Source organism: Drosophila ananassae, chromosome 3R (genome assembly GCF_017639315.1).
Source record: "Drosophila ananassae strain 14024-0371.13 chromosome 3R, ASM1763931v2, whole genome shotgun sequence".
NCBI classification, from domain to species: Eukaryota; Metazoa; Arthropoda; class Insecta; order Diptera; family Drosophilidae; genus Drosophila; species Drosophila ananassae.
Window position 1 is genome coordinate 22297249 of NC_057930.1, and position 16288 is coordinate 22313536.

Genomic DNA, 16288 nt, shown 5'->3' on the forward strand with positions numbered 1-16288 from the left:
AGGAGGAAGTCGCAGTTGAAACGACATTCCATATAAATCACATAAATATTCACATTTATTTTCATTTTCAACGCGTTTGGCTCCTATTTTTGTTTCATTTCGTTTTCGTGTTACCGAAAGGTTCCCCGGATTTACATATTCATTTTGCTCTACATTTCATTCTTTTACATTTTTATCTCTATTTTTTTTTATATTTTTTTTCTTTTTGAGAAAAGAGGGGTGGCACTTAAAAAGTCGTTACAAGGTGCAAAAGTTTTCTATGTCAAAATAAAGAGCCGGCAGAGACAATGACACTGAAGCGGGCAAAGGAAAAATGGGAAATGGCTGCATATGTCAATGGGTTTCCCCCTTTTTTTTTGCGCAAAAAGATAAATGGAAAGTGTGCTGAAAAAGTGCAGGTACAACGATTTTCGACCCATTTAGGCATTCAGAGCCAAAGAAGTATTTCTGTCATCAATTTGCCAAAGAAACAGAAAAAAAGAAGCTACACAAAAATTCCATTTTAATTGCCCCAAAAAGTTTAACATCAGCAAGGGAAACTTGATAGTCAAAGTTTTTGGTTTTTTGTTTGTTTTAGATGCAATTCCTCAATAGTTTCGGGGTTTCACATTGAGCCCAAAATGTGTGGGAGAAAGTTTTCATAACTTTTCAAGGGACAGAGGAGGACTATACCGAGCTATCCTGATAAAGATTTAACTAAAATCAGTGCACACAAGCACTTTGCCGTCAGTCTTAGAGGACCTATGGCTCATAAATTTGTTATGCGAGGCATTTACTTATTACACCTATCGACGAACTATACAAAATTGACAGCTTAATGATTTGTTCATAACTCTGCCAATGGGCCTTTAATTAATGCAGAACTTTGGCCCACATAGAGGCTATAAATGGTAATTAGTAAAGTTATGTGCCCGTGTGTGTTTTACTAAGCTCTCGAGGATTAAATGAAGCCAGAAAGTTTGCCGGACAAATGATACGGTGGATGGATTTTGATTGGATTACAGCAACCGGAAAATAAGTTTCCTTTTTGGGTAACTAGATTAGGTATAGTACTTAGGATAAAGTAATGGGAATTTGAATATTTACGGATATATTGTCAAAAACTGTTTATCTTAAAACTCTTTTAGATAGATAGGCAGCTTCTAATTATAATTTGCAGACACATTTTAGACATTATATTGACAGTTTATATTGACTATATTGACTATTTGTATAAATATTAAATATTAAAGGGCACTAATCACCATCAGTCGTCAATTTTCATTAATTTAATGTGTCAAGAAATGCTCAATTTCTTAGGGAATATGTCTTGGAAATTGTTTATTTAAACATGTATGGGTTTGTGGTGAGAAATTACTTTTCAGAAAATTATCATGCACATTGGCTGATGATGCCACATGCCACTCACACAGCCACAGCAACAGCATCACCAATCTTATGGGGGAAATTCAATTTGATGTTGCATGCTGCTGCTGGTGCTGTTGCTGTTGTTGATGTCACTCGCCCGACTCATTAAGTATTAATTGTAAATTTTAATTAAAATAAACCGGAACGATTACGGACAAAACAGAGAGAAAATCAGAGAAGGAAAGAGATAGGAAAGAGGAGAGCAGATTGAGTGAACAAACTTTCTGCTGGTGATGGCCAGGTAATAATGTTTACCGTTTTCATACCAACGCAGCTCCTCAACAACCCACTTTTCCCATCATACACATTATCCTTATATATATTAAAAATCCCATTAATTGCCCAGCAAAAGACGTGCTCGGTAAAGTAAAAATAATCATAAATAATGAAAGATTGCAACTGCAACGAAAACGGCCACTTGCAATGACATATATATGTATACTTTTCGCCGTCTTTAATCAATTGGTTCACTTATGGGTCAAATGCTGGTTTAAGGCTCAAAAAATTGACTTAAAGGATTGTTGATTGCTGATTAATTCATATTCATATGTTTGCAATTATTCAAGCAGAATTGTGTTAAGGGGTACTCAATAGGACTGTTGAAATGGCTTATATATATACAAGTTAAAATTGACTAAGCTATATAATTAATTTTAATACTTACTTTCACTTTGAAATTATGCATCACCTTACCTTGCGCCTTACTTCATGCCTTATTCACCCCTTACCTCACCTAAAGTTAAATACTATGTCCTTACTTTACTCATTACGTGAATCCTTAAAGTGATTTGCTTTCTTAAAACTAAAACTTTTACACAACTTAATTAAGTAAATAAATGTTCATTATTTTACCAGAAAAATTAAACATTTAACTCTTAACTTTTCCCACTTTAAAATTATGCCACCTTGCATAAGTATTCCTATCAGTTTGGCGATGAAAGGTTATCGCCTCATGGGCGAAACTGAAAAATTGCCAATAAATCGTTTTGTTAATAATGAGCTGCCGTAAATGTGGGCGTGGCATTGGCACAATGGATTGCCTGAAGCCCACACTGTACACATATTCGAAGGCAGGCGGTCAAACCCGAGCGGAATGAATTTTATTTGTTGTGTGCCATAATTTGCCATATTTTTTTCAACATTGTCACGTCTGCGGGCTGATTTCCACTGACCCGTAACCATTTTCGATATATACATACATATATACAAAATATATATTCTTTTTTGAAACAAAAAAATATGCAAACGCAGGAGCGAAATGTTATATAAAATACAATAAGTTATTACGGCCGATTGCGTTAATGATCATTTATAGCTGGCAGAATTTTTGGGCTTATGTAAATGGCTCCTGGATCCTGCAACGCTTGTCCTTTCGTTGGAATGCTGGCGAGGACAAAGTATGTGTTGGGTAGCGAGGAGATTTATGCTTAAGTGATGTAAATGTTTCGCCATTTGACAGTTTATTGACTGTTATGAGTTAGTTTATTATGTCTTTTTTTTTATTGCTCCTAAAGGGGGTTAAGGTTGCTGTAAGGATGCGAAGTATCCTTGTAATTGGGCGCGTGCTCGGCATTAGCAATGACCGTCCATTGGGGTATCCCCTTTCTTTGTTTTTGCGCCTCTGGCCTTGCCTGGATGTTTATGGCCTGAAAGCAATACGAGATTTGGCCTAATGAATATGATAAACATTTCTAGGGATAACGGTGCCTAGAGAAGTTGGCAAGATAACCATTAAAGGACACCTTTCAAGAAATTTTATTGCTCGATGTAGAATTTGTTTAGAAATTAATGACGTAGAGAATAGTGTTTGTAATCTTGGAAACTATTTGTATATTAAGAGACAAACTCTCTCCAAGAGTTTGGATCAGAACCGACTTGTCCAAAAAACGCTGAAGCAATTGGAAAATTCTATTTATGAACTTGGAACCCCAGAAATGGAAGAGAAATCAAAAAGATTTTTTTAATCTAAGAAAGGAGCAGCCCATTAAAACATATATTTGTTTTTTAAAACAAAGAATTTTAAAAAAACTCACAAAATAGGAATAAAAATTGAATAAATAGATAAATATACTTGCCTTCCGTTTTTTTCATAATTAATTAAAAGCCATGTTTGTACACATTCAGTTGAATTTATTTTCCATATTACTCATACGCCCTGCTTACCAGCTAAACATTTCGTTTCATCGGGAATTCGTTTCTTTTGTCATTTACTTTTTTTATTACTTTTCATTTTATTTTAATTAAGCTAATTCAATCCGTTTTCTGTTATTGATTTGCTTTGCTTTCAGTTAAGTTTTTAATCAATAATTTGGACTTTTTTGTGTGGTTGTAAAATTCATCAAAGTTTTGGATTTACTTGTATATCGTTTTATTTTTTTTTTGTATTTTATTCATTTTTTGTAGCTTGAACAACATTTATGTAGAGTTGGGCATTTCATATTTAACTATAAGGTAGAGTTGACAATGCATATGTGTTGTATGTATCGTAAGGAATCCACTCACCTTAAAAATCGTTTACTCATTTATTTTCTTCCTTAATTTTTTTTGTTTTTAAAAAACGTACAAAAAATGCCTTTTATGGATTACTTAGGATTGGCAGCAAAAATTGGCGATAGCACAATGAACAAATTATCTATACACATTTATGTATTGTATATATTAGCGAAAAGCATTTCCATTTCAATAATAGGTTTCGGGTTTTAGGTTTTAGTGAATTGCACACACAAGGTTCTATCACAGAAGATATACAAAACTAGAAAACTCAGCAGCACAGTAACGAGTTTGGAATGGGATGGGGTATTTATTTCTGGTGTTTTGATTTTTGTGAACTCTATGTCCGAATGAAAGCAACAATTAGCGCGTATAGAGGATACAGCGACGGATTCCATAAGCTGCATCCTGCGGCAGTGGCGAAGGTCTTCACGCCACTCCAGTCACTCAGACCGGCCAGATTAATGCTGGCAGCCCTCATCAAGTACGTGGTGTTGGCCTCCAAATGTGGGATAATGAAGTGTTGGCCTTAAAAGAGTTTTTAATACATATTTTTTAGATATTTATATATTTTAAATTATTAAATAAAATATTATTAATAAAAAAAATATATTAACTCACCCCGATGGAAGGAGAAGTCCCGATATTTGGCATGACTCCAGTTGCCGGCATTGAACTTGAACTCCTTGTCGCTCATAAAGGCCACCCTGTAGCCGTAGACTTGCATCTCGTAGGTTACATTGGTCATCCGGGGTGCTTTCAGATCCAGCTCTATGGCGTCCGGTTGGCTTCGCTTCAACTGGAAGCTGGAGGGGCCCCAGGGCTTCGGACCCGGTCGCAGCTTGATCACCCTTTCCAGCATGCCCAGCGGATTGGCCACCTTGCACTTGTAGTCTCCGAACTGGGTGGTGTTCCGGATCTGCAGTTGAAGCGTGGCCCCGTAGTCGGCGACGAAGATGCGATGGTTGAAGCCCACGATGCCCTTGCCATTGTGCAGCCAGGTGAAGGATGGCGGGGGTTCTCCCATCGCATCGCAGCTCAGGTTAACGGCCCCACCCACATACGCGTACTGCACCGGCAGGGTCTCGTTGAAGAACCAATTTGGTTTGTCTGGAAATTAAGAAGAGAGTCCCCTTAGAGAATAAATTTAAGACATTGCTACTTTCAAAAAAATAAAATGCATTCCAAATAAATATATTTTTGTATACTTATGTAAGTAAAATAACTTTATTTGATAAAACCCTATAGATTAACAATCTATTGTTTAAATTTTGATGAGTCCCAATAACCCATTGTTACTTGCTCATAAATATTATCGCAGTATAATGAATTTAAATAGTTTATTTAAATGTATTATTGAAGTGAAATATTTTCCGTCACACTCTCTTAAATGCCACTAAATGTTGCAGAAGCAATTAAGTTTTAATCGTCCTTTCTTTAGTAAATGTGCTCACTCCACTGCATCAAATGAGATGCCTGGACATCCTTAAGGGATACTCAGTTTCCGTCACCATCGTTCTCATTTCATCATTTCTCCATTCTTCAGCTTCAGCTAATAGCGCATTTTAGCATTTCGTTGTTGTCCTGGGCTCCTTGGATCCTTGGGTCTCAGTGTCCCAATGTCCTTGTCGCCATCGTCACCGCTGCGGCTCATTGAAGTTTATTGCTGGGGAAATGCAAACCTATATATTGCAGCATTTCATCTGTTGGTTCTGTTTCAGTTTCTGAGTTTCGACCATGGTCCTTGGTCCTTGGTGTGGTCCTTCCCTTTGGATTTCTGCTGGTATTTCTGCTTGTGTTGCTTCCATTGCTTTAGCTGCTGGGCAGCAAATTAGTTTCGGTTTCCCCATTCGCCTGCTGTTTGCCTTCCAGAGCCAGCTGCCCGACGGATTGGTTCGCTTGGTTTCATCACCACTGAGAGCAAATATTATAGACTTTCCTAAGGATTCATTTTTGATCTTTATTTTTAACAAATAGTATGATAAGTTTATTGAGAGAATTTTTGAAGACAAAGATAATAAGTTTAAACATTTTTTATAATTTTTCCAATATTTTTTGTCCAGTGTACTACAGCTTCTGGCTTGTGCAAACCTTCGCCCGTTAGTCATTAGTAAAATTTTGACGGCAACTCAATTCTGTTGGCTCAATTCGTAGCCCCGATGGAGTTCTATTTGGCTTTCCTGGTGTCGGTTTGTTTATCCTGCCATATGTTTCGATATTGATGGTAGGTCATGGCAGGGCAGGATTCTTTCCCCCATAAAGTGTCTTCTTAACAAATGAGTCTCCTGCGAAAACCCAGAAATTATTATGTGCCAATAAACAAGTATTATTTTGTGTTTGATTAGAAGCAAGTTTAACTTTTTAGTTTTCTTCTGAACTTTGAGTTTATAGATTTCTTTTGGAAGCACTTTATTTAAGCCAACAAGCAAGCAATATCCTAGATTAGCAATTTCGGATTAGATCCCCAGACAGATGGAGAGACCCACCAATGACTCCATTTCCCCAAAAGTAGCAACTTGGGGTAATATGTTCATTAGGAAATTTGCATCAATAATTTGCATTTCCACTCAACCACTTGACCCTGACATCCGCAAGGAATTGCCGGCTTTGAGCAACTTCAATCGGGAGTCTGGAAATCTCATTAAAGCCAACGAAGCATGCTGACTCCCCAAGGACGAAGGGGTGGGTCCTGCGAGGGATCTAAATAACTTTAAGCTGCCATCAGCAAAGATTTTGTTGCAAAGTCCGAGCTCAATTTTCAGCTATCAACAAAGAAAAAAACAAAAAACGAGGTTGAAACTAAAAGAGAACCAAACCCAAAATGCAATTGCCAACAAGTGAGTGTTGAGGGTGGGTGGGGCGAAAAATAAATTCCAGATTAAATATTATCAAGTGGGGCACGTAGCGGGAATGCATGTCCTGCTCAACTCAGAGTGTCCTGCAATTCGAGAGCTCAACACCAATAATAACAACAAACATGGAAAAGTAACAGTGCAGGGACATTGGCCATTGGCTGCTTTGTACTTACGTTGTATCCTTAGCAATATCGTTATTTGATCGGAATCCGAAAAAGTCGGAGTTATACGCATCGCCCGACACGTGTACTCCCCGGCATCCGCCTGGCTCACATTTGTGATATAGAGACCGTTCGACAGGCGATTGTGCTTCGTCGAGTTCACAGCTGCAAACAAAAAATAAAAGGATGTCAGGGTGCAGGATGCAGGATGCGAATGAGTGGCGGGATGGGGCAAATAGTTGAGCGGTTAACAAGTTTGTCCCACTCTCAAAATATGCACTAAGAAAATTAGAATACTTTTCATTCAATTATAAAATAAAATTTAATAAAATGATTTTAAGGTATTTTACAGGAAATAATATAATATACTCCCTTTAAGTATATGGGTACTTACTGTTTATATATTCGCCATTGTAGAGCCAGGACACTTCAGGTTTGGGCATTCCCTCCACAAAGCAATTGACCATGGCATCGCGTCCCTCGCGCACCGACTGCACTTGCTCCGTCTTTCCAAATGAGATTTTCTCTACGATGTTCAAATGAAATAAGGATAAAGGGGGTGGCGACATTGTTCAAGTTCCCAGTGCAAATATGCAGGCATGATATACCCATTTCCCCCCTTATATATACATGTCCTGTTAGTCAGCTTCTTTGCTGATTCTGTTTACTTGGTCTCTCTTTGATTGGTAAGTTGACAAATGGTGTGTTAGTTCATCGAGTTGCCTTTAAAGTGGCTGTGGCGGGCACGGCACTCCCTCTGATTTGTAAATACATTAAATGATTTGTCAGGTCACTTCAAACGGAAACCGTTTGGCAACTTTTTGGTAAAATCCGAAGCTTTAAAGAAATTCTCTACACAACTCTTATTGAAGAAATTGCAAACTACTAACTAAATAGACGTACATATATATTTTTAAAAATTCTCTTTGAACTTTTGTTTGGTTACCTAACCATCTCGTTTGGTACTTAGCTGCCAAGTAAACAGATCCTTCTACTGTTTTTACGACCCCCATTTCCTTTATATCCTTTTTGTTTCCCAGTTCTTAGAGCTGGAAGTCAACTTACGATTTACGAGGAGCTCGAAGGAGGCCAAAAATTCACGTTCAACATTCACATTCCGATTGCCATTACCATTCCCATTCACCTCGCAGGTCCAGTTGCCCCTGTCGTCCAAAGAGATGTGCTCGAAAACTAGAGCCAAGAGTCCTTGTGATTTGAATGAGTACAGAGAAAAAAATAGTTTTGAATTTGAGAACATTTTTTTTTTCTTTTAGAGCATAAAAAATATGTTGATAAAAATATAATTTTTTTAAAATGATATGGTTGTTCAATTTCTTTAAATTATCCTGAAATTTCCTAGAGTTTTCGGCAGTGAATTTATCCTTCTATATCCTTTTCCGACTCACTACTTTTGCCACTTACCCATTGTCTTCTTTTCGATATGGACTCGTCCTTTGGTATTCTCGCGGGTCTGTCCGCGAGGATCACGCCACTTGGTGTCGATATCCTTTTGTACTGTCTGGCAGAAGATGATGAAGGAGTCATTTACAAAATGCGTTATTGATGGCGTCGATGGTTGCAGGCGGAGCGAGGGGGCGGGTGGCTTGGCGGGGGGCGGACTGCCACTCCCCCTGATGCTGTTATCCAGCTGTCCAAGGATTGCAGCTGCAAAAAAACGGGAAAGGGCCTTTTTGCATTAAATTTATCACTTTTTGAGAGGGTTGAGGTCAGCTGGTGCTCTGCAGGCCACTCATAAAAAAATCATCATAATTTATATAGACAGCTCTACTTTTTCCCCAAGTGGGATTTCCTCTTTGTTTTTGGCTATAATTTAATTAGCTTTACCCCAACCACCAGCCCCACAGAATGAATCTCTGTACAGCTTTCTATTTTCTCTTAAAATATTCAAGGCTTTTGATTAAGCAGTATCCTTTGAAAAGTTCATTTTCTTTCTTGCAATTTTTCTTTTCCCAAAGTTTTGTATATTTGATTTAAAATGGAAATAGCTATCTTTTTAGCAAAATATCTTATCTAAGCTGAAGTTGTGTATTGTAGTTTGGAATTAATTAATTACAACTTTTAATACATCGTATTTTAATTACATTTAGTGCCCGGCTTTTCGATTGACGTCCCAAAAGCCACCAATTCCCCAACATGCGAGCCTATATTTTATTATCCTTTTGCCTTGCCCATCACAATGACCCTCCGCACCTCCTATTTTATCCCAGCCCTTTATTCTGGGTAAAATTTCAGTCAAACAATTCGAGAGCTTTGATGCACACAAACTGGCAAATAAATATCGAAAACTATTTTGAAAAGGGATAAGAACGTGTTTTATTTGGTTGGCTTTTATTTATATTACTTTTTTGATAGAGTGTTGTCGACAGGGGGCTAAAATAATTATTGGTAATTGAATCTATTCGAGGTTCTAACGAAATTCAGCCAGTAATTTAATTGGCAAACAGCCAAAAATTCGGTAAAAAAATTTAATTGATTTGCAAATGGAAGTTCTGAGTTGCATTTGAGAATTAATACAAACAATATTGTATAAATATATTCAAATGAATATAAATAAATAAAAATAAATCAAACGGCAATAATAAAGTGGAAATATATTTATAGTATTTAATAAATTGAATTTAATCATTCAAGGATCAATTTAATACTTGAAGTTGCTTAAAAGCCATCTTAATCCAATTCATTTTGAGGATGTCATCTAATAACAATTTAAGCTTTCGCTTTTGAAATCCATAAACTTGCTCCAATGGCAAGATATCTCCACCCATTCCAGCAAACCAACAAATCCATCAAATTGAATTTAATAATATTTTATTTGATGGGCGGTAGGCGGCAAATAAATTCAATAAAAATTCAAATTCGTCTTTTCGACTTTGCGAGCAATATACAAGCAAACCCAACGCACGAAGATATATAAATTGAGGTACAATTTTCTGCAATTGGATTGTTAAGGTTTTTTGGCTCTTTTGTGCGATGTGCATATCAATCAAGCAGGATATGATGAGGGGGAAATGGGAACTGGGAAGGATCTATGGAAACGGGGTAAGTGGGTTCGTAGAGGTAATATAATTTCAATATAGAAACTGAACTTGTTATGCCAAAGTTGCATGCTTACTTTGTATAAAGTTTCTTTGATTTCGTTTATTGTTTCTAGGGAAATAATCAAAAAAGAAATTGGACTATAAAATAACCACAATTTCTAGACAGACTATTTTCTGAATTTTTGGAAATAATGATGAGGGGTAGAGCTACTCTAAAACCTCTTCTTTTTCGAATGTTTCAAAGTCTGCCAAGTTCCATGATTTGGGCACTTTCCTTTCCATCCATTTTGTTACTTAGAATGGGCGTGTGTGTGTTGGCCCAACCAAGGCACTTCACCTTTTATACTTTGGCCATAATGAATTCCTTCTCATGTATCCCATGAAACGTTTCATCTTCGAGGGCCACATGGCCATGGGCTAATTTGGGTGAAGGTTCCTCTGACACTTATTCACAAAGCCCTTACGCATCGCTTGCTCAGTATCACTCATAAGTGGCCCAGCCCAGCCCAGACCGGCAAACACATTTTGCCATTGCATACTTTTGGGCTGTCAGCGCAATGGGCGTATGTGTAATATTTCCATGCCACATTGCGTAACCGCATAAAATACAAAAAAATAAGAAAATCTTTTTCATTTATTCTATCTCTACTGATGTGCCTTTCTTTGGTCAGAGACAAGTGAAGATTGCCGGGGAAAACACGAAAAAATACAAATATTTTGGGCAAAAGAAACTGTTCCCTTTGAGACGTAGACTTACGCTACATTTGAAAGAAGATTTGTGGCAAATACTTCTCTTGCTTGGTTAAGCACAAAAAACTTTAAAAATCTACACATTCAGAGGAAAAAAATGATAGCCATTCATAGATTCCATTAAAAATGATTGAATGAAAAACCAAAACAAAGGATCTTGTAATAAAAAAGTGTCTACTATAAACTGCAAAAACCAATTATTTATATTTGATTTTATTTTATGTATCACATGTAACAAAAAAAGAAAAAAAAAGGCACAACTTGTCACATGAATTAATTAAATTAATTAAAATGACAAATATTGACAAGGCTGTTTTTCATTACTTTGGACTTCAAAGTTCATTTAATTAAAATGCCAATTAACGTACAAAAGCAACTTTCAAATAAGTCTTTAAATGTAAGTTTTTAAATCATTTTCAACCATTTAAGACATATCTAAGTCATTAAGGTACTCTAAGAGCTCTACGGGAACAAAATCCCTGAACAATGGAAAGCTAAAAGTTATGCCAACAAGAAATGAACTCATTTGGCATTCAGCTATGAATTTCATTATTTTAAAAACAAAGAGAGAACGAGCCAAGGAAACAATGTGGAATGTGAAAACAAATATTATTGTCTGTCCAAGAGGCAAAAGTTTTTTCCAAAGAGTTTCCACTGTAGTTCTTTTTGTTGTTTCGATTCATGAGTTTGGGATTATCCTACCATTTTGTGTGAGGAGCAGGAATAGCAAAGAACAGAGCGCAGCCAGAGTATCCATGGCTCAGCGGGTATATCCTTTATTTGTCTATAATCCTTAATGGTTAATTTCACCGAATCTCGACAGAGTTTTGAGTTTGTCTTGAACACTTTTTGGTCTTGAACTTTCGCAGTTAATTACCAGGCTCTTCACTTGAGGGATAATGGCACATGACTGAGCCGCTCATGTGTCGCCCGTAGCAGGAAATGTGGCAACAACAACACTTTCACTCTGGCCAGGACAATGGCATGACATCATCAGGCTCATGGCCACAATTTTTTGTTGTGCCTCTTCCTTTATTTTTTTGGCTATTTTGTTTTGTGGTTCTCGGTATGGCTTTCTATCTACTTTTTTGGTTTCTTTTTTTTAAGCACTATCTCTGAAGGAAACACTTAGAGGAACGGCAGAGGAGGGCGGCGCCCGCGTAGGTCGACATATCCGGCAAACATATCCTGCCAGTAGCACGTCCTTTCACATTTCACGACTTTCAATTCTCGCGCTCCACTTGGCTGACAAGGCAGCTAGCCCCGCTCTGGGGAATTCCCTGATCCATTGCAGGCGAGTGCCGAGATTCGACTGAAAGTGCACCACAAAAAGGACACTCGGCATCCACGGCGGATGCTAAACGAAGTCGCAGTCCGGTCCGGTCCGAAGTCACGAAAGCAACTTTACGAAAATATTCAAATGGTCTCGATCCTTTCTTGATTTCTGTTGCCGCGCTCACGTTCGAACCGTTGCAAAACCAGAAAGTACACTGAAGTCATCGCGCGTCCTGTGGCATCCTTTTTCCCATGTCGGCAATGCCAGGAAGTCGGGCCGAGAAAGGGAAACTTCTTCTGCCACCAAACTTCGCAATGTTGGCACACTTTTTGTCGGCAGACTCATGTTGCCTCAAAGGATATTTCTAAACATGGACAGAGCGAAATGGTGGCAAGGACTCGCCAGGGGTAGGTCACGTTGGGGTGAAAAGCATCCTTTTAAGTTCCCGCAGGGGTAGCACGAGCTTTAGTCTATCAGGATATGGGAAAGTTGTCCTGGATGTTCCATAAAATCGTATAACAGTTTATAGAAAAAAAAATTTAAGGTTAGCAAGGTACGATTTTATAGAAAGTTGGTTTTTATAAATACAGATATATGTGTTTTTATTGTATTATATTTTTTAAAAAATCATTTTAAATTTAGTTCTTTGACTTTTTCCATTAGGCTTTAAAATTTCTTTAGTTATTTTTTTGAAAATTTTTAAACTTGTCTTTATATAGAAGCCATAAACCAAACGAAAATTGGTATAAAACCAAGTTTCAGTTTTTATAAAATAAAATTATTAATTCTTGTTATAAATTTATGGTTTAAAGATAAAGTTTTAAAGCTTAAAATAAATAACTTTCTACCATCTCCTTAAACCATGGTTAGAATTTATATTTTGTAGCTAAAACTTTTAAGCTGAAAGCGGCTTTTATTATCGAAAAACTGTATCTTTTTTAAACTTATTTCACTGATATTATTCTTACTATTATACCTGAGACTTCTTGCCTGTAGTTTATATTTTTGGAATTCATTTTAAATTATGATTTTTGTTTATTATTAAAACTAGCAATGTTTGAAAAAAATATCATTTATTATTTCTTTTAAATGCATCCTTTTTGTGAAATACTTAGCAGGTATTAGCAAATATTTGGCCAATAACTATTTTTGAAAAATTTAAATTCAATCCTGCCCTTAATAAGAAACCCAGAGGTATTTATGTTGCAAATAAAATTGTCAAAAAGCTTTTATTAATACAGTTTTGAATCCGGATTGCGAATCAGCCGTAGTAGACGTAGGGCGAGGCATAGCCCACGGCCGGATAGCCGGCGGAGTAGACGAACTGGGGAACAGGGGCCGGGGCGGGATTTGGCCCGGGAGCTGCCATGGCAATGGCCAGGAGGGCGGCGAGCAAAAGGAATACCTGCGGGCGGACAGAGGTTTTGTATTTGCGGCAACGCCACAGGATCAAAGGCTAGTGTCCTTTGGATGGCAAACACTCACCAGCTTCAGCATGTTGACGATGAAAAGAAGTTAATTCTCCGACTTGACAAACAGAATTGAACTGCACTCGATGTTTGCTCAATTGCAGCTTTTTATATTCGCTGAAAACAGGCAACAAACATTTTGCTTACAAGGGGTACGAGGAGTGGGGCATCTAAGCCGCTTTATTTCAGTTTTTTTTTTATCTCTGCTGACTGCATCGCATTTTGCGTTTTGATATTCCATATGCATTCCGTTGGGCAAGTTTATGGCTCATTACGGCTCTTAACGCGTTCGCCTAATGCCTGCCGAATGTTGCGAGCACAAAGAACGTTATTGTTTCTTAATCTGCGGTTCTGACGACATCGCCATCATCATCATTATCATTATCATCGTCGGCGGTAAGTATCTCCCTCTTCCGCCTCCCGAAAGTTCCCCACTTTCCATACTATAACCCCTTCCATCCAGAAATGTATGTCGTTTGGCTGACTCTCTTTTTTATGGTTCTTTTTTTTTTGCTTTTTTCTGGCCTGCGGCAAACATTTTGGCCTTATTGTCATTTCGATCGATTTGGGAGTTCGAGAATACATGATATGGCAATTTTCGAAACGACACACTTGCATTTGAAATACAAGCCAATAAGAGGATTGTTTCCCACACAGAAGGTGGTTCGAAAAAGAGTGTTTACGTAATGTTTAGATTATTAAAAATGTTTTAATAATATACTGCGCAATTTACTGGAATAATATCATAATTATTCCACAACTTTCATTTTCTATACTGCATGAATTTTACTGTCATTTACACAAAATAATTCTATAAAAACGGAACCTATAACAGAATATTTCATATTATTATTTTGAATTGGTTCTTGCAAATAATTATTGTATATTTTTATTTATAGATTCTTATCTATAAATAAGGCTATCTATGCTATATAGACAAGACTATCTTTAGATTCTAATAATTATAGTTTATTTATTTAAAATCATATTTGTAATATGAAATATATAGAGTCCTTAATAACTCTGTTATATTATTATTTTAAGACTTCTACCTATTAAGTTTCCTTTATCCATTAACCTCTTTGAATATAAGGTATATTATAATATTATTAATAAAAAAATTGAATATTTTATCTTCCAGGATTTCTGCGCAATTGATTGAACAAACCTTTGCCATTTTGAACAAAAGCTATTCCCGTTCTCATTCAGTAAGCCCGGCTATATCCAAAAATCATCAATCACCTAAATGGTAGCCCACAGTAGCCCCACAAATTCCCAATTAAAATGCAATGAGTGTTGCCCGAAATATTCGCCAGTCTGTCTATGGCTTGGGATCACGTTCAAGGCCAGTCTATATCTAAGTGATTCCATCATCTCAGATCGCCGGCGAATAAGAAGTCATTAGAATGCCAAAGGAAATTTTTTTTGATTTCTGTGTGACAAAATGCTATTGGCGTAAAAATAGAAAACGAAACTATGGCCGAATGATGTTAGCAAAACAGAAAAGTGGCCATAAATCCGATCAGAGTCCAGAAGTGCGACATCATAAATAAGTCATGAAGTGCGACAAATTTTAAGCCACCGATAGGACTATATAAGCCGGAGACTTCTAGCCAAACAGCATCAAATCACAAATTGCAAACGCTTAAGAAGCACCTCAAAAAATCAAAAATCAAAACAAACAAAATGTTCAAGCTGGTGAGTATCCAAAGAAGGATAACACATCCTTTAAGGATATATAACTCAAAATATTAAAATGTTCCATTTCGTCGCAAAGCTGGTTGTTGTTTTCGCCGCCCTCTTCGCCGCTGCCCTGGCCGTTCCCGCTCCAGCTCCCCTGCCGCGTGCCAACCCCGCACCCATCCCGATTGCCAGCCCCGAGCCCGCCCCCCAGTTCTACTATGGAGCTAGCCCCTACGCCTACTCTGGCGGATACTACGCCTCCCCCTACTCCTACTACGGCTAATTGCTCTCGACAGAGCAAACAAACCGGACTCGTGATGACGGACCAGAATGTGGATTACGGAGTATGCGCGCTGGCAAATCTAATTAGTCATAAGTGCTTGTAAAAAACCTCACAAAAAAAAAAAATAAAAGATTAGCAAATAAAATGTTGAAAAGCAAAAATGTAATGATTTTTGATAAGAACTTTCACCTTTCTAGATAACCCAAGAAGAGTCACAACTCCAACCCTCTATTGCTTGACTTTAGACGCCAGAAAGACATTCGGTTCCATGGTGTAATGGTTAGCACTCAGGACTCTGAATCCTGCGATCCGAGTTCAAATCTCGGTGGAACCTGATCGAATAAGTTTTTTATTTTTGTTTATTTTATTTATTTATTAAATATTAATTATTTATATTTAACATGTACATTATTTTTAAATATTTCAGCTGAAATGAGTTTTTATCAATATACTTACACATTTATTACACATACTTTCTGCTAAGAGTGACTTCGCAGATGTAAAATGGTATAATATATATTTTTATACATTTCTAGAAGTTTTTTTTATTCAATTTCTATCGACAAATATATTTTAAAACAAGTTCATTTTAAATAAAAATGCTTCAACCAGCAATATTTCTCGTTCACTTTGTACTTTTGTAAGTTTGGACATAAATATTGGAAGAGGTTCCATGGTGTAATGGTTAGCACTCAGGACTCTGAATCCTGCGATCCGAGTTCAAATCTCGGTGGAACCTGATTTAAGGTGAATTATTTATTTTATTTTTTACTTTTTAAATTTACTTTTTATTAAAATGGTCTTGTGTTAAAGAAAATGCTTACTAGGCAGTTTTTTTGCGCAAAACGATATTAA

The 16288-nt window shown here is 36.9% G+C and overlaps 3 protein-coding genes and 2 non-coding genes across 6 annotated transcripts; 3 read left to right on the forward strand and 2 right to left on the reverse strand.

The window, feature by feature from the left end:
- Positions 1-3516: 3516 nt before the first annotated feature.
- Positions 3517-12259, reverse strand: LOC6498124 (neural cell adhesion molecule 1-B). 2 transcript variants are annotated; one of them, XM_001962092.4, is made up of 7 exons: positions 11425-12258; positions 8336-8578; positions 7979-8119; positions 7308-7439; positions 6926-7078; positions 4519-5007; positions 3517-4425 (listed from the first exon to the last, which is right to left on the reverse strand). In XM_001962092.4, exons 1-7 carry the CDS (start codon positions 11477-11479, stop codon positions 4238-4240), a joined length of 1401 nt encoding a protein of 466 aa, XP_001962128.1. In that variant the 5' UTR covers positions 11480-12258; the 3' UTR covers positions 3517-4237. The 2 variants fall into 2 exon arrangements, with proteins under 2 accessions (XP_001962128.1, XP_014761982.1); XM_014906496.3 differs by lacking the exons at positions 3517-4425; positions 4519-5007 and adding an exon at positions 5014-6182 and having other exon boundaries at positions 11425-12259.
- Positions 12260-13195: 936 nt separating this feature from the next.
- Positions 13196-14232, reverse strand: LOC6498123. The gene is made up of 2 exons (XM_001962091.4): positions 13484-14232; positions 13196-13403 (listed from the first exon to the last, which is right to left on the reverse strand). The coding sequence occupies exons 1-2, from the start codon at positions 13493-13495 to the stop codon at positions 13260-13262; spliced, it is 156 nt and encodes a 51-aa protein (XP_001962127.1). The 5' UTR covers positions 13496-14232; the 3' UTR covers positions 13196-13259.
- Positions 14233-14612: 380 nt separating this feature from the next.
- On the forward strand, positions 14613-15594 carry LOC6497416 (neuropeptide-like 4). Its single transcript, XM_001962090.4, has 2 exons — positions 14613-15165; positions 15245-15594. The coding sequence occupies exons 1-2, from the start codon at positions 15154-15156 to the stop codon at positions 15431-15433; spliced, it is 201 nt and encodes a 66-aa protein (XP_001962126.1). The 5' UTR covers positions 14613-15153; the 3' UTR covers positions 15434-15594.
- Positions 15595-15695: 101 nt separating this feature from the next.
- Trnaq-cug lies at positions 15696-15767 on the forward strand. The gene has a single exon. It is a non-coding gene; the product is annotated as a tRNA-Gln (tRNA).
- A 333-nt stretch (positions 15768-16100) lies between these two features.
- Trnaq-cug lies at positions 16101-16172 on the forward strand. Its single transcript has one exon. It is a non-coding gene; the product is annotated as a tRNA-Gln (tRNA).
- Positions 16173-16288: the final 116 nt, after the last annotated feature.